Source organism: Capronia epimyces, assembly GCF_000585565.1.
Source record: "Capronia epimyces CBS 606.96 chromosome Unknown aczIQ-supercont1.2, whole genome shotgun sequence".
Classification (NCBI taxonomy): domain Eukaryota; kingdom Fungi; phylum Ascomycota; class Eurotiomycetes; order Chaetothyriales; family Herpotrichiellaceae; genus Capronia; species Capronia epimyces.
The window spans coordinates 1,880,623-1,907,204 of record NW_006912905.1 but is presented as its reverse complement, the minus strand read 5'-3'; the positions used below and the strand labels follow the sequence as shown (position 1 = coordinate 1,907,204).

At 55.3% G+C, this 26,582-nt stretch overlaps 7 protein-coding genes across 7 annotated transcripts; 4 read left to right on the top strand and 3 right to left on the bottom strand.

The window, feature by feature from the left end:
• Positions 1–755: 755 nt before the first annotated feature.
• On the top strand, positions 756–4,123 carry A1O3_02502 (translation initiation factor 5B; the record flags this gene model as incomplete). Its single annotated transcript, XM_007732642.1, has 3 exons — positions 756–1,232; positions 1,288–3,818; positions 3,880–4,123. The coding sequence occupies 3 exons, from the start codon at positions 756–758 to the stop codon at positions 4,121–4,123; spliced, it is 3,252 nt and encodes a 1,083-aa protein (XP_007730832.1).
• A 934-nt stretch (positions 4,124–5,057) lies between these two features.
• Positions 5,058–9,634, top strand: A1O3_02501 (C-22 sterol desaturase; the record flags this gene model as incomplete). Its single annotated transcript, XM_007732641.1, has 6 exons — positions 5,058–5,229; positions 5,302–5,452; positions 5,518–6,766; positions 7,754–7,975; positions 8,145–8,270; positions 8,504–9,634. 6 exons carry the CDS (start codon positions 5,058–5,060, stop codon positions 9,632–9,634), a joined length of 3,051 nt encoding a protein of 1,016 aa, XP_007730831.1.
• Positions 9,635–10,708: 1,074 nt separating this feature from the next.
• Positions 10,709–12,331, bottom strand: A1O3_02500 (ferredoxin-NADP+ reductase; the record flags this gene model as incomplete). The annotated part of the gene is made up of 1 exon (XM_007732640.1): positions 10,709–12,331. The coding sequence occupies one exon, from the start codon at positions 12,329–12,331 to the stop codon at positions 10,709–10,711; it is 1,623 nt and encodes a 540-aa protein (XP_007730830.1).
• A 1,385-nt stretch (positions 12,332–13,716) lies between these two features.
• On the top strand, positions 13,717–14,538 carry A1O3_02499 (uncharacterized protein; the record flags this gene model as incomplete). The annotated part of the gene is made up of 1 exon (XM_007732639.1): positions 13,717–14,538. The coding sequence occupies one exon, from the start codon at positions 13,717–13,719 to the stop codon at positions 14,536–14,538; it is 822 nt and encodes a 273-aa protein (XP_007730829.1).
• Positions 14,539–15,706: 1,168 nt separating this feature from the next.
• Positions 15,707–19,224, bottom strand: A1O3_02498 (uncharacterized protein; the record flags this gene model as incomplete). Its single annotated transcript, XM_007732638.1, has 3 exons — positions 15,707–16,456; positions 16,507–17,199; positions 17,254–19,224. 3 exons carry the CDS (start codon positions 19,222–19,224, stop codon positions 15,707–15,709), a joined length of 3,414 nt encoding a protein of 1,137 aa, XP_007730828.1.
• Positions 19,225–22,617: 3,393 nt separating this feature from the next.
• A1O3_02497 (uncharacterized protein) lies at positions 22,618–23,339 on the top strand (the record flags this gene model as incomplete). Its single annotated transcript, XM_007732637.1, has 2 exons — positions 22,618–22,869; positions 22,971–23,339. The coding sequence occupies 2 exons, from the start codon at positions 22,618–22,620 to the stop codon at positions 23,337–23,339; spliced, it is 621 nt and encodes a 206-aa protein (XP_007730827.1).
• Positions 23,340–23,691: 352 nt separating this feature from the next.
• A1O3_02496 (uncharacterized protein) lies at positions 23,692–25,527 on the bottom strand (the record flags this gene model as incomplete). Its single annotated transcript, XM_007732636.1, has 3 exons — positions 23,692–24,724; positions 24,793–25,239; positions 25,331–25,527. 3 exons carry the CDS (start codon positions 25,525–25,527, stop codon positions 23,692–23,694), a joined length of 1,677 nt encoding a protein of 558 aa, XP_007730826.1.
• Positions 25,528–26,582: the final 1,055 nt, after the last annotated feature.

The following is a 26,582-nucleotide window of genomic DNA, read 5'->3' as shown; positions in this document are numbered from 1 at the left end:
AGTATAGTATAACCAGCCTCTCTCTCTCTGGTTAAAGGGCAAGGCCGGGACTGCCTAAGTTTGACAGATCCCTATTCTCTCTTTCTTTCTTGAAGAACGCCAATGGTCGCCAGAACACATCTGCAGCGATTCCTGCCATCCTTTTTTAGCTATAGCATTGGCAGCATCTTCAGTGTACCGCTGCTCTTCAACGGACGGCCGGGGATTGCCCGTGTCTTCGGAAGACACTACATCTCCCGTCTCCCAGCTGACGTCGAAATATATTGTCCACCGCCATGTTCTTCCATAAAGTGTAAGTTATAAAGTGTATTATTTATGGCGCGTTAAAGTACTTTATAGTCTTTAAGCCTTAATAAGGTCCTAGAGCTCTTGCTGTTATACCCTGTAGTGTAACGCACGTGACCAGGCTACGGTTCACCATGCCAAGCGCGTGTGTGTAATAAATAATTTCTAGAGGCTGCGCTGCCCCGAACGTCACGCTGGTATCCGTACCCGTACATGAGTCTGGGCTGTTGAAATGCCCCACCATCTCGCTCTCGCCTGCGCACGACCTTTCTTAAATCCGACTGTCGAAAGATCGATTCAAGGACGAAGCTGGAGATTTGGACGGTAACACCGGCCATCAGCCAACCAGTCCTTGAGCTCTGCCCTCTGCCGTCCCGGACGGAACTCTGCACACGACTTTATGTCGCCGCCTCTCAACCGTGAACGACCAATATTGTTGAGAAACCTCCTTCACAACCACAAACGTCAACATGGCTCCTAAAAAGAAGGGCGGCAAGAAACAGGCCGACGACTGGGAAGCCGACCTGGGTGAGACGGTTGAGCCTGCTGCACAGGCACCCGCGGACGCAGGACAAGACGCTGCTGAAGAAGAGGTGAACGGTGGCGGTCTTCTGGCTGCCCTGCGGAAAAACAAGGATAAACGTGCAAAGAAAGGGAAGCTTGCTTCAAATGACTTTGTCGAAGGCGAAGATCCAGACAGCATTGACTCCACCCCGCGTGCGGACGACCTCGACACCAAAGCACCTGCCGAAGCTACCTTCGACGGCGAGGAAAATGACGATGTCTTCGCAGCCAATGTGAAGAAGGGCAAGGGAAGCAAGAAACAGCTGGAGGCGGCTGCCGCTGAAGCAGATGCCGCTGACAGTGCCGACGGCGGTGGGGTGAAATCGAAAAAGGAAAAAGAGCGGGAGAAAAAGGAACGAGAGAAACAGAGAAAGAGAGAACAGGTCAGTCGACTGATCTAATTCATGTAGATTCTCTAGACTAACTGCTTTGTCACAGGCCGCAAAGAAAAAGTCAACTACTCCCGCACCTGCTACAGCCCCTGCTCCCAAGGCCGAGCAGCAGAAACCCGTTGCCGTGGAAGAGCAAAAACCCCAAGCCCCTGCACCTGTTCCAGAGACAGAAGAGAAGGGAGGCAAAAAGAAAAAGATCCCTGCTCATCTGGCCGCCATCCAGAGACAGCAAGAGGCCCTTGCCCGCCAACGAGAGGAACAAGCCCGGTTAGAAGCTGAAGCCCAGGCCGCTGAAGAAGAACGGCTCCGTAGAGATGCTGAGGAAGAGAGAAAGAAGGCCGAAGCAAGACAGCGTAAGAAGGAAAAGGAGAAGGAAAAGAAAGAGCAACTCAGGAAGGAAGGCAAACTCATGTCGGAGGCTGACAAAAAACGGAGGCAACAGCAAGAACTTCGACTGAAACAGATGCTGGAATCAGGTGTCAAGGTTGCCGGCCTGACTGAAGGTGCCGAGGAAAAGAAGAAGCCGGCTTACGACAAGAAGCGAAAAGGTCCGAAGAAAGAGGATGTCGATCTTGAAGCGGCTGCACAAAAGGCAAAAGCCGAGGCCGAAGCGGCTGCGGCGGAGCGCCAGCGGCTCGCCAAGGAGGCAGAAGAAGCGGCGGCAGCGGGCGCCACGGCAGAGGCGGCGAAGGGCTACGAGTCCTCAGGAGTGGATGACTGGGAAAAGGCTGCTGAGGAAGAAATCAAGGACAGTTGGGACGCAGATTCAGACGAGGAGCCAGCTGTCAATGGCCACGCGGCACAAGACAAGTCCAAGCCAAACGGGGCTGCGGCATCGTCGACTTTGCCCGTCCGAGATTCCAAACCCCCGTCGAAGGAGACCCCCATTGAATCCGATACCGAGTCGGGGGACTCATCCTCGGACGAAGACCGCACCGCTACCCAGCGAGCACTGGCTAAGAGGAAGGCTGAAGCAGCTGCCAGAAGACAAAAGGCTCACGAGGAAGCGCTGGCAGCACGGTCCAAAGACAATCTCCGATCTCCGATCTGCTGTATCCTGGGTCACGTCGACACGGGTAAGACTAAACTGCTGGACAAGATCAGACAGACGAACGTCCAAGAAGGCGAAGCGGGTGGTATCACGCAGCAGATCGGGGCCACTTACTTCCCTGTCGAGGCTCTGCAGCAGAAGACGGCCGTGGTGAACGCGGATGGCAAGTTCGAATTCAAAGTGCCGGGGTTGTTGGTCATCGACACCCCCGGTCACGAGTCCTTCTCCAACCTCCGGTCTCGTGGCTCCTCGCTCTGCAACATTGCCATTCTGGTGGTGGACATCATGCACGGCCTCGAGCCTCAAACATTGGAGTCGATGCAACTCCTTCGAGATCGTAAGACGCCTTTCATTGTGGCCCTCAACAAAATCGACCGTCTGTACGGCTGGAAGAAGATTGACAACAACGGCTTCCAGGAGAGCTTGGCGCTGCAGAACAAGGGCGTGCTGAACGAGTTTCACGATCGAGTGGAGAAGACGAAGCTCGCGTTCGCGGAGAAGGGTTTCAACGCCGAGCTGTATTATGAAAACAAGGACATGAGACGATTTGTCTCGCTCGTCCCGACCTCGGCTCACACTGGCGAGGGAATCCCGGACATGCTGAAACTCCTGGTGTCGCTTGCCCAAGAGCGGATGACTTCCAGTCTGATGTACCTGTCCGAGGTGGAATGCACGGTGCTTGAAGTCAAGGTGATTGAAGGTCTCGGCACCACCATCGACGTGATTCTCTCCAATGGTGTCCTTCGTGAAGGGGACCGCATAGTCCTGTGTGGCCTCAACGGCGCCATTGCGACCAACATTCGAGCTCTTCTGACCCCCGCGCCGCTCAAGGAGCTCCGGCTCAAGTCGCAGTACGTGCACAATAAGGAGGTCAAGGCGGCGCTCGGAGTCAAGATCGCGGCCAACGACCTGGAAGGCGCCATTGCCGGTTCTCGTCTGCTTGTTGTCGGACCGGAAGACGACGAGGACGACTTGTGTGAAGAAGTGATGGCGGATCTGCAGCAGCTCCTCAGCAAGGTGTCCAAAGACAATCGCGGGGTCAGCGTCCAGGCGTCCACCTTGGGCTCTCTGGAGGCGTTGTTGGAATTCTTGAAGCAGATGAAAATCCCAGTGGCCAACATTTCGATCGGACCAGTGTACAAGCGCGATGTCATGATGGCCGGGACCATGCTGGAGAAGGCGAAGCAATATGCCGTCATGCTGTGCTTCGATGTCAAAGTGGACAAAGAAGCCCTGCAGTACGCGGAGGAGAACGGGATCAAGATTTTCACGGCCGACATCATCTACCACTTGTTCGACGACTTCACCCGACACATGGCCCAGATCCAGGAACAGAAGAAGGAAGAGAGCAAGCTGAATGCCGTGTTCCCGTGCGTGCTCAACACCCTCCAGGTGTTCAACAAAAAGGACCCGATCGTGATTGGAGTGGATGTGATCGAGGGTAGTCTCCGACCGCTGACCCCAATCGCGACGGTGAAGACGAATCCGGTGACCGGGGTCAAGGAGATCATCAGCCTGGGCCGAGTGTAAGTTGACCCCGACCCCTACCTAAACGGCGCGTTGTGACAACGACTGACGAGGTATTAGCACATCCATTGAACGCGAGCACAAGGCCGTGCCCGTGTGCAAGAAAGGCCAGCCATCGGTTGCGGTCAAGATCGAAGGACCGAACCAGCCCCTTTACGGCCGACAGCTTGAGGACAAGGACCCGTTGTATTCGCTGATATCGCGACAGTCGATTGACACGCTCAAAGAGTTCTACCGAGACGAGGTGACGCGGGACGAATGGTCGTTGATCAGGAAACTCAAGCCACTGTTCGACATTCCTTAGACGCGACGATGAGACGATGAGACGGGGACAGGCCGGGGTGGAGCAGGGCGGGCCACCCTCAAAAGTACAGCCCTCAAAAGTACAGCAATTACAGCGATGGTCTCTGTTACAGAGGACAAGTTTGGCATTGCCTGCACAATCTGTCTCTCCGAGGGGATGGGATGGCTTGGACGCAGGAGGGTGAATCCCTCCTCATGTTTCATGTTTCTAGACGTGACTGCATAGTAATTGTATGATGATTCCTCGAGACTGCAGGGAGCACGGCACGGATACGAAGTAGAGGTGCAAGTGATCGAGTAATGCAGCAGATGTGGCAGTGGCATGACTGTATCCGTACGAGTCACTACCAAGTAGAGAGGCCCGAGCCCGTACGGAGGAGAGGGAGTGGTATTAGATACTGCTTGGGAGACCCTTTGACCAAGTCTCGCCATCCGGAGCCGCCAGAAGCCGATGGAGCCCTGGGCGACGGGCTGCCCAATCGAGAGGGCGGGAAAGAAAAACGAGAAGTAGAGCATCGGGCTCGCGCTCCAGCAGCAGCACCAGCAATTTCCCTCGATTCCCGCTGCGTGCAAAGGGTTCACCACTAATAGAGTCTAGGAGGACTAGCACCATAGGAAGCCGTGCTCAGTACCGTACAGAGTATAGTGGTGGTGTGTCTACCGTCTCCGAGCTTCTTCCTGTCTCATCCTCCATTTCTTCGTCGCAGTCACAGTCGCAGCACCCAGATCAGCTTCACGCGACGCAGCCCCCTAAACACGCAACACACACGCTGCGTGCATTTGTGGGAGGACGACCGACCGACCGACCGACCGATCGACCGACCGGTGCTGGGTGTGAGCCTAGCTCGTTGGCTGTTGTCAGTCAGGAACGCTGCTGCGCCCATTCGACCACCGGCAGCGAACTCCGCCCGCGAGTCAACCACAATTCGTTCGCCATGGAGGTGCTCGCCAATGCTACCGGCTTTGCCTCGCCCCTCGCCAACATCGACATCAACTCCAAGATCCAGGCCGCCAGTGCCTCCGGGGTGGTGGGCAGATTGCTACAATCCCTCAACTCCTGGACGGTTCTGGTCACGGTCCTGTTGATTTTGGTCGCGTATGATCAAGGTAGGCGACAAGAGCAGAGCAGCCCTGGCCCCGGCCCTGGCCACTGCAGACACGGACTGACTCTCTTTGCAGGCAGCTACCAATGGCGAAAACACGGCATCGTCGGACCGGCCTGGAAGATGCCCTTTATCGGGCCCTTTCTGGAATCGGTGCACCCGGATTTCAAAAAGTACAAGCAGAAGTGGGAGAGTGGCGATCTGAGCTGTGTTTCTGTCTTCCACAAGTATGCACTGCACTCGCGGCCCCTTCCTCCTATCGGCCATGCTGACCTGACCGTCTCCTCTCTAGGTTCGTGGTCATTGCCTCGAGTCGCGAGCTGGCTCGAAAAGTGTTCAACTCGCCCGGCTTCCTCAAACCCACCGTGGTCGATGTGGCGCCCAAGCTCCTGGGCGCAACCAACTGGGTGTTCCTGGACGGCAAGAACCACGTTGAATACCGCAAAGGATTGAACGGACTGTTCACCCGGCAAGCGTTGGAAATGTACCTGCCGGGCCAAGAGGAGGTCTACAGCAAATACTTCAAGAGCTTCGTGGACATGTCCAAGGAGAACGGCATGGCTCCGACGCCGTGGATGCCGGTCTTCCGAGAGCTCATGTGCGCCGTGTCGTGCAGGACCTTTGTCGGGCACTACATGAGCGACACGATCGTCAAGAGAATCGCCCACGATTACTACCTCATCACGGCTGCGCTGGAGCTGGTCAACTTCCCCATCATCATCCCCTACACGAAGACGTGGTACGGCAAAAAGGCAGCCGACATGGTGCTGGACGAATTTGCCAAGTGTGCGGTCAAGGCCAAGGTCCGGATGGCCGCCGGCGGTGAGGTGACGTGCATCATGGACGCCTGGATCAAGCAAATGCAGGATTCGGCCAAGTATCGAGAACGCCTCGCTCGCGGCGAAGAGGTGCCGGCGTCGGAGAAACCGGCGCATGTGCTGCGGGACTTTACCGACTTTGAGATCTCCCAAACCATCTTCACCTTCCTCTTTGCCTCGCAGGACGCCACGTCGAGTGCCTGCACCTGGTTGTTCCAGCTGATGGCGGGCCGGCCGGAGGTGCTGGCCAAGGTGCGAGAGGAGAACCTCCGACTGCGCGGCGGCGACCGGAACAAGCCCTTCGACATGGACATGCTGGAGTCGATGGTGTGGACGAGGGCGGTGGTCAAGGAGACGCTGCGATATCGCCCTCCAGTCATCTTCGTGCCGTACGTGGCCAAGAAGGACTTCCCGGTGACGGAGAACTACACGCTGAAGAAGGGGTCCATGATCATTCCGGCGGTCTGGCCGGCCACCCATGATCCTGAAGCCTACCCCAACCCGGATAGCTTTGACCCGGAACGATGGATCACGGGGGATGCGGACAAGCAAGTCAAGAACTGGTTGGTCTTCGGCACGGGACCTCATTACTGTATAGGCCAGACGTACGCGCAATTGAACCTCATGGCCATGATCGGCAAGGCGAGTATTCTGCTGGACTGGGAACATGAACCGACCGCTCTCAGTGAAGATATTGAGGTGTTCGCCACCATTTTCCCCCAGGTGAGTGGGCCACCAGGCTTGTTTCCAGATGGATTGCTGACGCCTTTTGCTTCTAGGATCATTGCAAATTGACCTTCTCCGAGCGAGCATAGATGGGGATTGCTCATGCCATGTCGTCGATTTGCTTCCGTCTTGCGTTTCAGCGATAGAACCATGCTCGAGCTCACGCGGATGGCCATGGCCAACGAATACAGTGTACATAGTCAAAGGATGGCCAGCACGAGCAATGGCAGGCTGTCTGGAATGGCGGTCACCATGCAATCAAAAGGGATCTTCGTGCTCGCACGGCTTGATATGGCGGTGTTATGGGTGCCAACGGGAGCAGCCAGGAGCAGCCACGGCTACAGAGATGGGAGTATCGTTTAATGCATATAGATTTGTCGTTTGTCGTTGAAAAGGGCGTTTGCGTTCGAGCTTGGATAGCTCCGAGTAGTATGAGTGTTGACATGGATGGAGTGAGTGCAGTCGACCATTGACCGTTCAACGGGTTTAATTTCTGAGTAGATCACTCACTGAGCATTGAACATGTGTCGATGCAATCACTCCTCAGTACTAAGTCACTAATAATGGGAAGGGTGAGCACTGAATGGTGTACTGGTGGTTGGTTGGTGGGTGGTGTTGGTGGTGTTTTATGTACTTAGTCAGCACGAATCCAAGGCTGAGACTCGACTTGGTCGACTCCTCTGACCCGGCCAAGGATCCTGATCGGTCGGTCGCTCGACCTCCACCATAGACCTGGAGACCGTGCTCTCTCACATCGAACGTTCTCCAAGGCCGTTCTCTGATATCCTGGATACACCGTGCAGGGTGCGAGTGGAAGATGGGATCACCACTCCACCCACTTCCACTGCCACTCCCACTGCCACTCCTCCGACTACCACTGCCACTGAAACTGCCACTGCGGCGACCACTCCTCCGACTCCCAGCCAGTGCGGCTACGGCTCTCTTCTCACCCGAATTGGGATTGGGATTGGGGAGTAGCCGTAGCCGTATGCGTATGTGTACTGCATTCTGGGCAGGCTCGAGAGGGAGATCCTTTTCTACGTCGAGACCGGCGCGGGTGGATTTTACTCATGCGGTACGTTGATCCTTGACCTTGACCTTGACCTTGACTTTGACCTTGTCCTTGTTTATTTCTTATTTCTGGTCTGGTGCTTCGAGATCAGATCCAGTCAGGATCGGGTTCTGTGTCTGTCTGTGTCTGTCTGTGTCTGTGTGTCTGTCTGTGTCTGTGTCTGTCTGTGTCTGTCTATGTCTGTTTCTGTACATTGGTTCGACTCTTGCAAGGGAAAGGGAAAGAGGAGGGAGACAATAGTCCACTCACTCACTCACCCACTCACCCACTCACTCACTCACTCACTCACTCATTCACCACCAGGTCATCGGAGGAGGCGCCGTCGGTCTGGCCATTGCCCGCCAGCTTGCCTCCAGGCCAGGCACTTCGACCATCCTGATCGAGCGTCATGGGATGGTGGGGTCGGAGACGAGTAGTCGGAATTCAGAGGTAACGCTTGCCTCTATCTTCTATCTTCTGTCTTGTTCCCTTTCGGTCCCCTTTGGGTCGAGGCTTAAGCTTAACCTAAGGCTGCCATATTTGTGCAATAACGACAGTCGAGGCTTAAGCTGCCATATTTGTCCAATAACGACAGTCGAGGCTTAAGCTGCTGTATGCCAAATATGCAATAACCATCTAACCCTACGCTACCATATTTGCAATAACCATCTAACCCATCTCAGGTCATCCACGCCGGTCTCTACTACGGCCCAGACTCCCTCAAGACCAAACTCTGCATTCGCGGCAAACAGCTCCTCTACGAACTCTGCGCGGCGCAACAGATCCCGCACCGGCGCACCAAGAAATGGATCCTGGCGCAGGACGCGGCGCAGATGGCCGAACTGGCGCGGCTGCACGATTTTTCTAAGACCATCGACGTGCCGACGCGGTTTCTGTCGCGGCGTGAAATCCACGACCAAGAGCCTGACGTGCGTGCCGACGCTGGCGTGCTGGAATCGCCCACCACCGGCATCGTCGACAGCCACGCCCTGATGGCGTATTTGGAAGGAAGTCTGGACGAGCGCGGCGGTCAGGAGATTCTGAATACGGAGGTGACGAAGATTGAGGTGTTGGGAAAGACCAACACCGGCACCAACACCACCAACAACACCAGAACCAACACCAGCACTGGCACTGGCACCACCAACACCACCACCACCACCAACACACAAGGCTACGCAATCACAACCCGGTCCCGGACTCGTGACGGCGCCCTCGTCGATGAAGACACCATCACAGCCGAAACAGTCATCAACTCAGCCGGCCTGGGCGCAGTGTCGGTGTCGAACATGCTTCTCCCACCCGCGCGGCACCGCACGCCCTTCTACGCCAAGGGCAGCTACTTCAGCTACACTCCCAGCCCTAGCAGTGGCGACCCCAAACCCAAGACGCTACTATACCCAGCGCCCGTGCCAGGTCTAGGCGGCCTCGGCACCCATCTGACGCTCGACATGGCCGGCCGCGTGCGCTTCGGCCCGGACGTCGAATGGGTCGACGACCCGACCGACCTGACGCCCAGCCAGGCGCGGCTGGACGCCGCCGTGCCCGTCATCCAGACCTATCTCCCGGGCGTGCGGCGCGACGCCCTCGCCCTCGACTACTGCGGCATCCGGCCCAAGCTGGCCCGCTCGAGTGGCACCTACGGCGTCGACGGTAAGGGGTTTGCTGACTTCTATATCAGAGAGGAAGAGGGATTTCCTGGCTTCGTTAACCTTCTGGGAATCGAGAGTCCGGGCTTGACTGCGAGTTTGGCCATTGCCGAGCTGGTCGATCGGATCTTGTATGCGGGGGGTGATCAACGAGATGTTGGATGAGGGGGGGCGTCACGGTTGACCTGAACTATTACTTGTATGAAGGGGGGTGTCGGTCGACCTAAAATATTATACCACGACAGTCGAGTCGCCAAAAAGGACAAAGGGACGGATTCACGAGTGCATTAGCCACTTGGTGTATATGACCGTCACAGGGGGTTGTGTATGCAGGGGGGTTGGAGAGAAGGGGAATGGGAATGCAAGTGCGAGTGCGAGTGGGAGTGGGAATCAGACTGAGCATGACATTGAAAATGCCAATGCCGATGCCAATGCCAATGCCGCCTGGTGTTGGTGTGACGGTTATATACTTTATATACACCAAGTGGCTAATTCACAAGTGAATTAGTTACTTTGTCCTTTTTACCGGCTGTCGTGGTCTAACATAGTTGGACTTGACTGGACTGGACTGGACTGGACAGAAACAAAAACTAAAACACAGCGTATCCCCAGGGAATGAAGAGGGGGAGAGTGAGATAAGGTATACATATATACGTATATATACGATATCACTGGCCCGACTTGGCTGGCACGAAAAAACGAAGAATACAATACCATGCCATCCGAGTTGACATTGACATTGACAGACAATCAAACATCATCATCAGATTGAGCTTCAAGAATCGCGAGAGTTCAGGTCCGGGTCCGAGGACACTTTTCTTATGGTATAGTATAGTATCTTATCAGGAGATAGTCAGTATAGCACCTATATATATACCTATCTACATCTAAGAGGTAGATCTAGATCTAGTACGTGGAATAGTAGATATCAATTTCAAGTTCAATATCAATTCAATATTATAATATTAAACAGGTATTCGATCATATAGTTTGCACTGATTGGATATATATATACCCTTCCTAACACTGTTCTATAGGTATTCCACAGGTTCCATCATACGTTTGATGAGCTGAGTTGAGATGAATTATCCAGTTCGATTCTAGCATTCCATGGACCATCAACACGTCTAATTGTAATCGTACACTCACCTATAATCAAGTCACTCACCCACGGCCAGTTCACTCACCCACCGCCAGCTGTGACGGTTATATACACCAAGTAGCTAGTTCACTCGTCAATCAGTTACTTCGTCCCTTTTCTGTCGTGGTGTACCAGTTTGGATGAACCGTGACACCAGCAGCCTCCAGCATCTCAGATACCTTCCCAAACTTCTCTCTGGGCTTGCCTCGTTTCGCTCCCTCAGCCTTCTCGGCCTCGTCGATCTTCTGCCACTTGTCCCAGTGGAGAGGGCGGAGTGGGAGCTTCAAGGCCTGCGCTTCGGCCTGGACACCTGTCCAGCCACCCCGAAGAGACTCTGGTCCCGAGTTGCTGGCGTAAGCTCTTTTCCAGTCCTCGACGATCGCCTCCGCCGTCTGGAAAGCGTCGGTCATGGTGCTGGCAATCACGCCGGTAGGCCCACGTTTCACCCAACCAGAGCAATATACAGCAACCTTTCCATTTCCGTCTCCGTTCCCGACTGTAGCCGATTGACTCACCGGCACCACTCGACCCAGCCCATCGTGACGGATGGTGCCTTTCCCTTGATCGAATTCGGCGCCTATCTCAGCCATGCCTAGAATGGCCTCGGCCTTGTATCCTATCGATCGGAACAATATGGATGTAGCTATCACCTGCGTCTCGTCCGTATTCACCACTGGGGACTCGGACGACGATGGATCCTCTAGTCTGGTCTTGGAGAACGTGACCCCTTCCAGTCGGTCTGGATCCGCCGCAGACCAATTGAGGAATGTCGGAGCGAGTAGGAAATCCAGAGACCAAGACTTGGTCGCCTTCTCTTTGACGGGACTGCCCTTTTTCAGGAGCTCCAGAAGCCGCCTTCTTGGCCGAGGTAGTTTGGCCAGGTCAGCAGGAAACAGCTCGTTCGGGATCGGAGTGAAATTCACATCCTCCAGCTGAAGGAGCTCCCGCACCTCTTTGATGGTGAAGGCTGCTTGCATCGGCCCTCGCCGACCCACTACATGGACATGCTTGATCTTGCTGCCCGAGAGGGCGTGCAGGGCGTAGTCCGTTATGTCCGTCTTCCTTAGCACGTCGACCTTGCTCAGGAGCGTCCTAGTCACGTCCAATGCGACGTTTCCCTGCCCGACCACGATGGCCGTCTCGCCGGCCGTCAGATCTGGGTCCAAATCGCGGTATTCCGGGAGGCCGTTGTACCAGCCCACAAAAGCCCGCGCTGAGTAGATGTGCGGTTTCTCTTCGCCCTCCAAGCCCAACCTGCGGTCCTTGGACGCGCCGTATGCAAAGACGATCGCATCGTAGTGTTTGGCGAGCAATGGGAGAGGAAGGTCATGGCCGAGATTGACGTTCCCGATGAAAGTATAGTCGGGGGACGCGGCAACCTCTTGGAAAGTGTCTTGACAGTTCTTGACTTCCGGGTGGTCGGGCGCCACGCCGAACCGCACCAGGCCGAAAGGCACAGGTAGCTGTTCGTACATGTCGACCTTGGTGCCGGGGATATCTCGCATCAACTTCTGAGCGGTATAGAAGCCCGCTGGGCCGGAGCCGACCACGGCCACGATAGGAGCCGGGCCGTTGTACTGGGCGACATGGTGGCTGGACCTGAATCTCGCAGCGACAGGTCGGAAGGGTAAGGGAGAAAAGGCTTGATGGTCAAGGGCACGGGACACTTGGGTTGTTGTTCTCGCGCATGAAGAAAAGCGCAAGCATCGGGTAATTAGCATGGTGGTATGGTAAAGAAGACAAAAGACATAAGGGAGACCCCCATCGTAAGGTAACCCAATAACCTAGCCTCTGCTGTTGGTGTTGGTCATAATGAGTGGAAGAAGATGACGGACCGAGGGAACGGCGCAGGCAGTCCGTCATTAATATTTAGTATTTAGTATAGCTAGACGGGCTAATGCTTATCGATAAGGCTAAGGTTTAGGCCAGCCTGACGGGATGGCGGGATAGTGGAATAGCGACTCGACAAGATAGCCAGACACTGAGCAGGCCGCGATGGTTTGTGTTTTAATATTGGCTGTGCATGGGCTGATAGCCGACCATCCAAAGCTGCCAATCCAGGATCAACCACGTTGGCGGGCGATATCTGCACTGAATTCCCATGCCACAGTCGATGAGACAGTAGACTACAGGACGGATACACCAACGGTGGCTGTTGGTTGAAATTGGGCGAGAATACATACACGCGTAGTAATGGTACAGTAGCACGCTCGAGTCCAAGTCACAGCCCAGCTCTACGGCTACGGCGACACGCCTGAGCAGCAGCGCACCGCAGGCAAAAATGCAGGGTGATATCTTAAGTTCGGAAATCTCTCCCGCAATTGCCTAACCGAAGCACCATCGAGCCATGGCCCTGGATCCCTGGGTTTGGGCCATGTAATTCCTCCTCGAACAGGAGGCGGCATTGCTGCAAGGGTTGGCGGGAGGGGCCTTCTGGATCAGGTAGAAGAGGAATCTATCTGATCCGACAACCAGGAAGGTGTGAGCAGACTCCTCGCGCTGACTTTTTGCTACTTGGGTTGGGGTTCAACTCGTGGACCTTGCTCTTTTGTTTTTGGGCGTTCCGACGGCTGTTGGGTGTGCGTGAATACGCGAGGGTGCGGCAGAAAGGCCAGGGTTGGATGCAGTGAAGTCTTCTGTCAAGGTCAAGGGCAGAAACGATGTTGGCGGGGAGGGGCACGCCATACTCTCCAGCATGCGGACCTGAAACCGTGGTCATCCTCACGCTCGTGAGTGTCCCACGTCAGTAGATCAAGCCAGGGCAAGCCCATTCTGTCACGTACAGTTGATCTATATCTAGATATAGGTATCTAAGTTCGTACTTCGTAGACGTTGATATATCCAGGCCGAGGCTGCTTATCACCACGTGAGATCACCTCTTATCGCGTGCCTCTATCGTCATGGTCATGGAAAGGCTGCCGCCTCAGCCTCGTCAATTATCAGATAGTTCAAAGTCTTGGATCCGACACAACCTGGCCGCACCGCCTGCCTTCGTGTTCTCTTCGCGTCTGGTTCTATCTTTCCTCCTTCTCCTTGTCTTTTCCCGCCCTTACTCTCCGTCATTTTCGGCCATTCCGCCCCCGCCCCCGCTCCCTCCACCACAAGCATGCCGAAATCAAAATCAAAGTCCCAATCTCAATCTCAATCTCAACAGACCACATCTCTCTCCACGAGGACAACGCCTCTTCCTTCGACCTTCCGCGACCGTCTGCCCTTACCAAAGCTGCTCGTATTCGACCTCGACTACACGCTATGGCCGTTCTGGGTGGATACGCACGTGTCGGCGCCGTTGAAACCCGCCGCCCCGCCGGGCCAACACAACACGCGCATGCTGGACCGGTCCGGCGAAACCTTTGCCTTTTACGACGACGTGCCGGGGATCCTGGCTGCCGCAAAGAAGCGTGGCGTCGCCATGTCGCTGGCTAGCCGTACCCACGCCCCGGATCTTGCCCGCGACATGTTGCGCGGCCTGCACGTGCCTGGGAGCCGCGGCACGAGTTCTGATGATGAAGAAGAAGACGAAGAAAAAGAGGGAGGAGATAAAGGGAAGGGCAGTGGTGCTGCTGCTGCTACTACTGGCCCTCCTATTACGCTAGGCACCACAAACCCAACCTCGCTCCGCGCCGTGGATTTCTTCGTCCACCCACAGATCTACCCCGGCAGCAAGACCACGCATTTCCGCCGCATCCAGGCTGCCATGCAAAAGGCCGGCACGCCCGTCGCCTATGAGGACATGCTGTTCTTCGACGATGAGGGCCGGAACCGCAACGTCGAGACCGAGCTCGGCGTCACCTTCTGGCTAGTCCGCGACGGCGTCACGAGCGATGAGGTGGACAAGGGGGTCTGGGAATGGCGGCGACGCCAAGGTATATCGAAAAGGGGGTTGTCCACCTCGGACGGAGAGGGCGTTGCCGAGTTGGAGGCATGACCACGAGCATAAATGACCGGGGATGGGTGCCTGGGCTGGTCCGAGGACGACTTGATCTATTCGTTGCATCTTACCGCATGAAATAGAAAGGAGCAAGGCGTGCATTACCGCATCAAATGAAAGGGAGCGAGGCGTTGACAAAGAATGAGCATTGAACTGTGACACAGACCGAATCCATCCGTGTCTCCCACTACAGTGATACTCGACAATATACAGTACATCGGCATCGGCATCGGCATCGTGCTCGACACCCGCGACACGACAAGACACGACACGATATAACAGAATGGGGAATAGAGGGCTGAAATCCAGCCATCACATTACAACACATAACATCACATCACATCACATCACATCATATCAGGTCATATCACATCAGCTAAAGATATAGACAGCGCGCGCCTATGTGGACTGAGCATTGGCCCTGGTGTGGCGCACGACAGACAGACGACCGGCGGGCTACACAAGGTAGAAAGAGATGACGGGAAGGAAAGAGATGACAGGAAGGAAGATACTAGGAACAAATGAGCATTCACGCCCGTCCGCAGCCGGCTCTTGTCCTCGTTCCTGTACTAGAGAGCCCTGCACCTTGCACATATTTGTTGTACACTTGACACTTTATCGTCTATGCCTCTAGAGACATGGGCAGACGCCGTCCAGCCATCCAGCCTCAAGCCTCAGGGCAGGATACCCATGTCTTACTCCGGCTCGTTCCCGCCGAGGACAATCAATCAATCCATCCCCTTCTCCCACTTACATGGCCCGACCATGGCATGATTCGAGCACTTCCAATCGTCCCACCACACTCCGCCATAACCGGGTTCCAACTGCCCTGCGCCCTCTCCACGGCTTGTATATCATTCGGTCTTTGTCGCGCCCTTTTAGGCGTGACGGTGGTGGTTGGGGTATCAAAAAGAAGACGAAGAAGAAGAAGAAGTAGTAGTAGTAGTTGTAGCAGTTGTAATAGTAGTAGTGGTAGTAGTTCCTGTTGTTGTACAGATTAGTTTCGTCATCTTCTCTCCCATTGTCCGTCGTGTAGATTGCTGTCGAGTGTTTGCGGGAGAGCTGGCCACCTGTATCCATGATCATGACGGGTATCTGTTGATTCGATATCGCTGCCACCCTGGGTACTTGGTCTCCATGGCCTTTCCACCTTGCTCGTGCGAGATCAACCTCTCGACCTTCGCTTCGAACTGGTAGGCATCGCAATCTCGACAAGCTGGTCCGAGTCGTCGTCGTCGTCGTCGTCATCATGGTCAGCTTGACCCGCGAACTCCGAGGCCTGCTCCTCGACGTCTCCCATGCCAAAGGCGCCGCCCAACTTCTCCTTCTCCATGGGGCTGAGGACCTCTTCATCCGAGCTGTTACTTTCATCTTCCTGCGTCGGTGCAACCATCTCTCCCATCTCTTCGTCTTCAAAGACTTCCAGGGGCCGCCGTTCCAGACTGGTGCGGGCTTCCAGGGGCGGGTTCTCAGGGTCGAGGTCCGATCCGGATCCTTCAGAGGACGAATCGTCCAGGGATCCGTCAAAGTCGTCTTGCGTAGGCCGGCCGTGCATGCCATCACTGGTACTGGAGAATAAGCTGGTCAGTCCACGACTGACCGAAAAGCTGTGGTGATCTCCGGAGCTCTGGTGGAATGCATCTGCATTGCTCCGCTTCCCGAACGTGGTGATGTCTTGTTCTTCTTCGTCCAGCGAAAACGGATCGCCCGAATCCTGTTCGTCGTTGTTGTCCAGGGCCGCGAATGGATCGTCCGCCTCGGATCCGAACTCGGATGCAGCAACCTCTCGCTCGGCCTCTTGTTTGTGCCTCGCTAAGCGGTCAGCCAACCGCCGGCGGGCACGTGACGGCTCGACGTTAAGCGGTGCTGGAGGGGGAGGCAACAGTGGCACGGGTTGGTCAGACTGCTTCGCGACCTATTAGCCTAAAAAGTAAACAATCGTCGGATTGCACCGGTAGCACTCACAATCTCCGATGAAACCCCGGTATCAGCCGCTGGGGGTTGAGATACTGTCCTTCCATGCTCCTCATCTTCAGCATCGTCCATGTCCTCGTCTTCATCGTCTGAGGAACTGCCAAAGCCGCTTGAAAGCGAACCAGCTGAATTGTACCCGGCACTAGTGGCACTGCCATTGTTCGAGAGATCAATGCTGTCTAGACCATGTTGGCCTCCACCTAGGCCGGCGGCCGCCAATCCGCTCGAAGGGCCGAAGCCCTGTCCTGCGTTGACCGCATTCAGGACCGCCTGTCTCGAGCCGAGTCCATTGTCTGGCCTGAACCCTCCGAGGATGGCATTGTCTCTTTCTCTCGTCTCCGCGAGAGTCTTGGTGACGTAGTCCTCCCAGGCCTGGGAGTAGATGCACTCTTGCACCATGGGCGAGAGCAGCTCTCGAGGGTGGCGTTCGCCGAACTTGACCACCTCTTCAGCCACCAGGGTCAGATGCCCCATGTATCCAAGCCGCATGTTCCTGGCCTGTTGAGCCTCGTCGCTCCGTCTTTGGCCTTCGATGATGGCTTCGGTAATCCGACCCGTCTCGAATAGATCGAAGGCAAGGAATCGGTTATAACCTCTGTCCATCGGGCCGTTGAACACTTGCTGGACCACATCGTAGACGACGTTGTGGAGGAAGTTGTTCCAAGGGAACCGAAAGAAGAAGCTCTGTCCTTTTCGTCAGCACCATGTTCGCATTATTAGGCTGGATCGTCAACTTACCACAATAGTCGGAACAACCTTGTTTTCGACAAACATGATCTTCAGGTGGTCTCCAACCACTGGGGCTTCTTCCAGCGTTGACGGCTCATGTTCGGTGATCTGCATTGTGCTGTCCTGGGAAGTCTGTAGAGACTCGCCTTCTAGGTGGCTGGTCTGACCAGCTTCTTCGATACCCTCTCTTGTTGCGCCCGGGCTGCCCGCAGGCTCAGGGCTGTGGGCCGTGGGTGTCTTGTTGGGGTCCGGAGACGCGGCGAACAAAGGGGCGGGCTTGTCTTCAGGGTGCGGGGAGATTCGACCCGGCTCGCTACCCGGAACGGAAGAGTGTATCGTCGTTTCAGGGTCATCGGGGGGCGAAGTCATGTCAGTGTCTTCTGCGATGTCTAGACTCAACCGGCGCACGGTGTCATCTAGAGTTCCTGTCGGGGTGGTAGGTTCCGGAGACGACTCGGCCACTCGAAGGGGGCGAGGAGATAACGGTTCGTCGACCAGTTCTTGCCCCAGTCCCGTCGAGGCCTCGGTGGCTTCAGAGACTGCAACCTTTTCGAATCCATCCTCGTCGTTCAAGTTGGCGATCCGGAGCTCGTCGGTAGAAGTCGACGCCGACGGAGTGAATGCATTTTCGAATCTCGAGGACGTGACCGAGATGTCCACGGCAGAATCTTCCGACTGTTTATTAGACAGAAAGGCGCCCTGCGCGCGCAGTCGTTCTCTTTCCGCGTCTCTTTCCTTGATGAATTCTTCACTCCCCCGTTCGTTCAGCAGTCCCATGTTGCTACAGTGGAGCAGTTCAGCCATGAGTTCGCAGGTTTTGAACCGGTCAAACCCGAGAGGTTCAATCTGGGTTCCCCATGCAGACTTGAGCTGGCCTCTTTCCACCACGGCCGTTGTATCGCCCTTGGTGACAGTGTGTTTCGAGCTGAGAATCAGGTGCATGAAGTCGGGAACATGCTCGGCAAATAGTCTCAAGAGTGTGCCAAGATAGATGGGGTCATGATTCGTAGGCGGGGAGTCGGGACTGTGGCCATGGTCCGGATCGTAATCGGAGTTGTTCTTACGGATGACTTCGATGACGATTCCCACCCCGACCGTCAGAGGGTTCCCCCCTTCAAGCATGTAGGAGATCAACTGGCGAATGCACTTCTCCGACACCAACTGCCGCGTTAGACTGTTGGGGCCGATGCACGATTGCTCATTCAAAGCAGCGTTGGCGGAGATTGTGATGATGGCTTTCAGGAAGTCGCCCGCAGAGGTCTGGGTGGACGAGTTGCATTGTGGAGACAAGCTTGCGAGGAGCATGGGGATCAGGTCCTGATCATGCAGCCAATCCACCATTCCCGCGCCGCCGTCGGATTTTTCCAGGCTGATGATCTTTAACAGCAGATCCATCACCATCGGACAATCCACGTGCTGCAGGATGGCCGACACAATGCCCGGGAGAGACTTGACAAAGTCGGCCATTTCTTCCGTCTTCTTCTCAAACAGGGTTTCGTTGACTTTGGTGAAATAGCCGGCCTGCAAGGGATCCAAAGGAGCTGGGCGTCGCAGGAAGTCCCAAAATTGGGTGAGATCCGATGTATTGGCCAGCAGGGACTCGGTGATGGACCAGGTCTCGCAGGACAAGATTTCGCAAGCCACGTATGCGTATTTCAACCGCTTTTTCTCCGCCTTTTCCTGTTCCTCGTCTGAGAACTTCTGCTCATTTTCCTCACCCAACGCAGGTTCTGTTGCTTCCTCGTCCTCGCCCTCGCCGGGCTCATCGACGTCTGTCGAAGGACCAGGCGCTATAACGTACTGGAGGAGGGCATGGAGGTTTCCTTCATCTCGCAAATACTCTATCAGTTTGGTGTGATGGGATTTGAGTTCCTGGATGAGGTCGGACTCCTCCAACAAGTCTTCGAGCTTGACATTAGGCTTATCGAGTAGGGTGTCGATAGTTGAGATGTTGGAGTAGCCTCCGAAGCGCCAAAACATCTTCACGGTTCTCTTCCCGTCGCGATTAACGGACGGAAATTGTGCCGAACGGGTCTTAGTAATGGCACACACTCAGGGTCAAGTGACGGGGGGTCAACGGGCCGTGGGCAGTCGAGAATCGTGGATTGGCGAATGAGGAAGACATAGACAGGCGTTTCCAGCGCTGAAACATCTCACAGGTCAGTTACTTGAATCTCTGTTGTCGCGCGGACGGTTGTGATCGCGTGGGGTTTCAGGGTGACGTTTGCTGATGTGCACGGCCGACGTCAACCTACAATGCGAGACTGACCTGTTGGGATAAAGGAGTGACTGGAATAGAAGTCAGGCAGGCAAGGCTGGGATGATAGCCTCGAAGGGGGCGCACTATGTCGTTGTACGGGTGCTGAGAAGTTGGTTCGCGAAAGGCTCGTGTGGACAGTGCTGGCGCTCGCTCACTGCACTGCAGGTTGGAGATGCGGCGGAGCGAGACTCCCGAGATGAAGGCTTGGCGGGCCAAGCGGCTGACGTAAGACAGCTGGATGCCGTCACCCTCCGGTCACGTGGACTGAACTTGAGTCATGCTGCTTTAACACCCACTGACTGCAACTGCGACTGCAGCTCCGCCTTCCTCCTACTCTCACTCTCTCATCACTCTCTCGCTCTCTCACTCTCTCACCCTCTTACTCTCTCTTCTTTGCAGGCATTGTCTTCTGCCCTGACTGACAGAGGTGTGCTGACTGTACAGACAAAGCGAGTAGGGTGACCCGCCATGATGATGTTGCTCTTGGGCCATGAATACTCTTGCTAATGCATTTATCTACAGAGTGCTCTGTATCCTACTAGCGTGTGGCACATCAAATGCTGCTCTTGACTCTTGACTACTCTCTACGACAAGATGCCAACCTGATTACTGCCGCTGGGGACCTGACCATGATTCCGAATACACTTGGATCCTTCTTGTGAATCCCAATCAGTGCCAGTACTGCTGTCATGGTCAGCTTTCTCGACTATGACTGACAAACCTCTTCTGATCGTGGTACACCATTGCCTGCCTCATTCTTGGGCCTGACGACAGGCCGAGGAGTCAGAAACAAGCGTTCCACATAGGGAAGTGTGGACGATTGACGAGTCAGGCAGGAACGTCAGCAGAATAAGGCCGTCGGGCTCAAGGCGTTCGACAACGCGACTCATGAGGAAAAGGAGGGAGGAGGGGGTGAGGTTGGAGCATGGAGTAGACCACAGTACGGCACGTTCTGACTGCTGCATGCAAACGACAAACGATGCAAGAGCGGCTGATTTTTGGAGGCCTTAGCCCGGCCTACAGAGGCATCGCTACTGGTTGGCTTCGAGTTGTGCTACCTGAGGTAGTCTAGAGTAGGATAGTATGGTATAGTGATTCGCCGCTCTTGTCTATAGGGAGTCTGGTAGTGGTAGTGGTAGTGGTACGAGTCGATGTGTTGAGATTACGGTTGTATCTACTTTTAAGTACTCACTAGGTACCTGGAGGCCCAACTTACCTAGGTATTCTCCAACTTCAAGCTGAACACCACTATCATGCCAAGTGTTGGGTACCACAGACTTTTATACCTAGGTAAGTACCTGTCAATACACAATATCTACACTTGGAACCCGTACGACAGGTCGACCTGATATCAGGGTGGCACAAAGTTGGAGTCGAACTGAGTGCCCTACGACAATGCCCAGAGATTAGATTGGATTGGCCATGGACTCCGTAGTGCGTAGTGCGTCGCTTACTAGGGCCTGTAGCCCTGCTCGGCCTGTCGGACTCTACAGTATCGTACATAGTATCGTCGAGCCACGGCCTCAGGGCCCTCCACGGCACCCGGGCCCTTAGCCTAAGGAGCCTCAGCCGGCGGGGCATAGCCGGTGACATGTGCATGTCTTAGCGACCACCACATTCAGTCGGCTGTTGGAGGATCTGGGGAAGTATCTGTACGTACTTGGTCGATGGCGAGCTCTGCAGTGCCGTGGGCACTGGTTCTTCGTTATCTTTACCAGGTTCACTACTAAGCCATCTTCTCCCCGGCCGATCCGGGCGTCGGCATTGGCCAAACCCCTTACTAGCTCCTGTCAAGCGTGGCCGGGCCGGCCGGCCACACCCTCCTCGCCACGCACGGTCCGGTCCTCAAACTACTGTACAGTTGATTCACACGGTTCACACGGTTCACACGGCTCAGTGGTTCAGTGGTTCATGGTTCGTAGGTCCCCGATCGAGGGTCGAGGGTCGAGGGTCGAGGGTCGAGGGTCGAGGGTCGAGGATTCTCGCTCCTCCTATCTGACATCTGGCATCTTTCGAGTTTGACATGCTCTTGTGAGCATGCAGAGAACCTACCTTATATCTCAGGCCTTCCTTGTCGCCATTCGCTGCCCGTGCGGCCAATGTAACCTTATCATGGCCCCATGCCAGTATATATGCTTATTCTGGTCCTTGGTAGTCAAGCCAAAAGCTTGGGCTGTGCTGTGCGTGCGCTGCAACTCGTAACCCTGAAGCCGGAGTTGAAGCGGGGCCATACATAGCCTGCTTGAGTGTGAGAGCGAGCGGGCAAGAGCAGAAGCAGAAACCCGACACCAGAACCCAGAACCAGTGCCGTAAAAGACACCTTCCACTTCACTTCACACCATACCACCCAATGGAGCCGGACCGGCAAGCTGCGAATGAGTACGAGCAGCGCCGCAAGCTCCAGAACCGTGCCGCTCAGAGACGGTATCGTATGTTTGTTGCATCTTGCCTCCTGCCTATTGCCTATTGCCTCTGAGAGTCTCTCCCTTTTGCAAAAGATACATCGTCTAAACTAAAGCCGTCGAACAGGCGATCGCATGAAACAGTGCAACACGATCCAACTGGTCGACTTTCGCAGCTTCACTCCCGACGCACTCGCCCTCGCCCTCACAAGAGACCCGCGGGAGCCTACTCCGAGTCAACAAGATTTCTCACCGTCCATCCCAATCCCCAACCCAAGTTCGACCTCCCTGACCGCCGCTCCCACGGCCTGGGCTGGCGAGCTGGCTTCCAGCAGCTACCCGCGCTCCGAAAGCATGGACAACGCGACTTCCTATCTGGATCAGTCGCCATGGAACATGACGGAAAGTGCGGCATCGGCACGAACTCACACACTACAACAGCAGCAGCAGCAGCAGCAGCACGGCACCAACCAAGTCTACTTCCCACACTCGCTGGATCTTGCCGACTCGACCTCGACCTCGACCTCGACCATGAACCATCACAATCACAATCCCCATTCTCGTGCCCACACCCACGACAGAGCTCGACTGGGCAGCAGTGACATGTCAGGCTCCCACGGAGCTCCGACACGTACTCTCACGATCGCCCCGACCCAGACCCAGAGGCAGAGTCAAAACCAGAATCAGGGTCGTAATCAGCCGTTGTCCAACATGCAGCTGCACCATCCCGAAGACCTGACCGACGACGGCCTGCAGTGCTCTAATGCAAGCTCCAACGAATTCATCTACAATCCGGACATGCAGCCCTACGGCCTCCTGGACTGGCAGAGGTCGAGGTCGCCTCCACGGGCTCACCGAGCGTCGTTCACCTCCGGTGTGTCGCTTAGAGAGATTGCCTCCTCCTCTTCTTCCTCCTCTGAGCACCAGGGACTGGTGTTGTCGTCAGCCTTTCCGGTTCGTGAAGTGGGTATACCATCCTCCCGTCTAGTCCAACATTATTCTCATGTCATGTTGTTGAATAAGATCACGCAGGCTCTAGCTGACCGTTCACTTGTGTGTATTAGCCGGACAAGCACGATTTCGTTGAAAAGCAGCCACCGCCTTCGCAGTCCCAGTCCCAGTCCCAGTCAGGCCAGACCATCGACGTCGCGTTTCGTCAAAAGGTGGAAGACATGGTGCAGGAGCTGCTTCGATTTTACCACGTCGGCTTGAGCCTCAAGCTGCTGCAAGAAGATCGGGAGCTTCATAGCAAACTCAGTGCCCTGCAGCGGCACTTTGCCATGGTCAAGATCCACCCGCCCCAGGGCAGAATCGAAAACTCTCTTCCGTCTCCCAATTCTAGCGTTTTCTCAGAGGGTACAACTGGCAACGGCAATGCTATTGCCTCGGTCTCAAAGGCAGCCACCTTTTCGGTTACGGGGGAAGACTATTAAACAAGCTAGATGGGCATTAGAATTCAGATGGGTCGGCCGACTAGAGAGGGACAGAACATCTGCGGTCTTGCGAAGGATCAGGATCACAAATCAATAGATGGACACCGATGGCTCTTGTCTTTATTTTTTCTTCTTTGGGCTACCCGGAACAGACGGGCGGTGGATAGATTGATAGAACCCAAGGCGGGCACATGAGATGCGTGGTGAATCAAGCATAAGAGTGACGAGATCAAATACAGTCTTTGTATTGCGATACTAAGCGACTTTAGTCAAGCACGTCTGACGAGAGGGTGACATGGGGCGGGACCTTTTCCCCCCCCATCCGTCACAGGGGCAACCTGGTTGCAACCGATTACTTCCACAATCCGACACCTGCTCGGGTCAAGGAATCCTGAGCATTCTCGACGCCTTCGGAAGCCAAGGCAAACAGACTTTCTTCCTCGCTAGACAGCGAAGTCACCTTGTATTGCCACTTGCGGCCCTCGTAGCCTTTCCTGGTGCTAACCTTGACCGCGATGTCTCCCAGAGGAGGTAGGATACTGGCAGCCATGTTTCCATAATTTGGCGGAGGTAAGATCCAGGGTTCCACAGCAGTAGCAGAAGTAGACGCCGACGCCGACGCAGGGCTGAGATCGTACCTGGTGACGACCATGCCGACGAAGCACAGCACTTCGACGGTGGCGAAATGCCGTCCCGGGCACAGGGCCGGGGCTCCGCCGAAGACTCGGAAGGCCACAGGCGATCGCTTCACCATGCTCTTCTGGGTGAAGCGGTAGGGGTCGAAGTCTTGGGCGCCGTCGCCCCACTGGGACCGTTCGTTGTGCAGACTGGCGCTGGGGATCTGCAGGATAGAACCCTTCTTGAGCAGGTATCGGCCTTCGAGCACCGTGTCTTCCAGGACGTACCGGGGACTGGCAAACGAGGCCCGGGTCCGCAGCGTCTCCTGGTAGATAGAGAACAGTAGTGGACATTTGGTGCGGAGTTCGGCCGCGTCCAACGTCCAAACCTCTTTGGCACCCGCACCCGCATCCGCATCTGGCTGCTTCTCGACTGTGAACACTTTCTCCACCTCTTGCCGAACTTCGGCGAGCAAGGTCTGCCGCGATAGGATGTTGACCAGAGTCCAGAAGGCCGTGGGCACTGTGTTGGACAAAATGCCTGTTCCGCCGGGGACTTCTAGGCGCGCGATGGCCTCGATCGGCACTTGGTTGTCTAGGCCGGTCTGGCATCTATTCTGCACCATCAGCGAGCCTCGTTTCCACGCCCCTCGGCGATAATAGTCAATCATCCTCTCCGCCAGCCATTCTCGCTGCCGGTACGACTCTCTCGCAGTATACTGTGGGTATACGTTGACCAGAAGCATGGTCAAATTCGACTCGTACGTCCTGGAGGGAGTCAGAGTCAGCGGAACGTGTGTCAGAAGACCGAGAATCTCATCTCACGACGGGCCTACCAGAAATTCGCTTCGTACTGGTCGTTGTCGATCCGATAAGGGTTTTCGGGACCATAGACGGCATCGGTGCTGGAGATGGAGATGACATGTCTGGTCCACTTCCACAGATCGAAAGCAACGTGCTGCCCTTCCAGCTCGTTGAGAAAGCCCTCCAGGTCCTTTAGCATGGGGGTATTCATCATGTCCAGTCCACGCCCGGTCAGTGAAGGTGACATGGCATGGACAAGCTTGCGGTGCGCACCGTCACCGCCGCTCTCGATCTCCCGGAGGATGTGGAGATGGCGGCCGGTGATGCCTCCGAGACGCTCGGCGACAATGGTCAAGATGGGGTCGAACGAAAGCGTCTTTGCGTTTCTCTGGATCACCGTCACGATCTGAGTGCTCCCCGCCACGTACGTTTTGCCATTGGGCATGTTGATTGTGTAGATTGGTAGATCATTGTTCCGGCTTCCATCTGTTGTCAGCACACCCCAGGGACGCCGGGAGGCCTGCAAGGGGGAAGGGGGAAATGGGAGAGGAGGCTTTAGGCCCGACGTACCACAGTTGCATGTAGTAGGCGCTTCCATACCGGAGAAAACCTATTAGATGACCAATGACTGGCAGCTTGGATGGCAGGAGAGGAGGCTCGCGCGGATCCAGCCTGGCACTGAAGGCCTTTTCGACAACGATGGCAAGGAGGAGGACACTTGCAAGTCCGATACCTGTTCTGACTAGAACGCTGATGACCGAGTCCATGTCAATATTCGCGTTGGGGAACTCTCAATCTGGAGGTGTCGGATTGGAAGACGGGGTGGAAAGCCCGATTCAAAAGGGCTTCTTGAAAGTGTTCCAATGCACAGACAGACTCCCACTGGACATGCCCAGATGCGCTTTTGACCCGTAAATTAAACACGACTGGTCGCTATTTATTCCTGCTCTGGGGCACGCGGTGCAACCCATGCACAAGGCTCTCCTCATTTTGCATCCGACGCGGTTCGAATAGCGTTGCGAGGGACGAGGGACGAGGGAGGCATCAGAAGGTTGAGTTGGTTGATGCTCGTGTTCTTTGCCTGTTTGGTGTTGGCGAACAAAAAGGAGGGTCCATGTGAGCAATCTGTCGCTACTGGTGTATTGTTCAAGCAGGCGCTGTGTGCGTGTTTCTGAAATCCTGAGTCTATGCCGCCATCCATCCGAGCCCTGATTCCTGCGTGCTATTGGATCAGTGTCTTCTTCACCATTCATTCTAGCTCAATAACGGCAGGCTCAGCAGAGAGGGCACGATTATTCAAGCTGCAGCGCAGTACAGTGTATCCTTTCCAGACCCGACGGACCCGGACCGCAGCGTTGTCATGTTTCAGAGGATTCGCCGCGCATCTCGACCGTGAAGCTCCAAGGGACAACAAGGCACACACTGGTTGGTCATCTCACATTAGCCTCGCAAAGAACAGCCAGGCCTACCATCACACTGCCTTTAGTGTTGCGGGAATCTGCATGCGGATCATCCTGCTCGGCTCGAGAGACAGCCATCCTGCTAACACAACGATGACGGCCAGCCCTGGGAGGAGAGGAGGGTAATAGTACTCTTGATTCTTGCGACCATCACCATCACTGTCAGCCGGGGAAAAAGCAGTTGTTGTATTTTGTTCGGAGAGGAGAGATCTCCTTGTCTCATGACATGGGTGAAAGACGCGGCACCAGGTACATGTACTCTGTAGTATAGAGAACAGGCAGGTAGGGCCTGAGGCCTCCTACGAGGAGATCATTAGAGAAATCTAGTAAGAATTTCGTGGCGCGAACTGCCAATCTGGGAT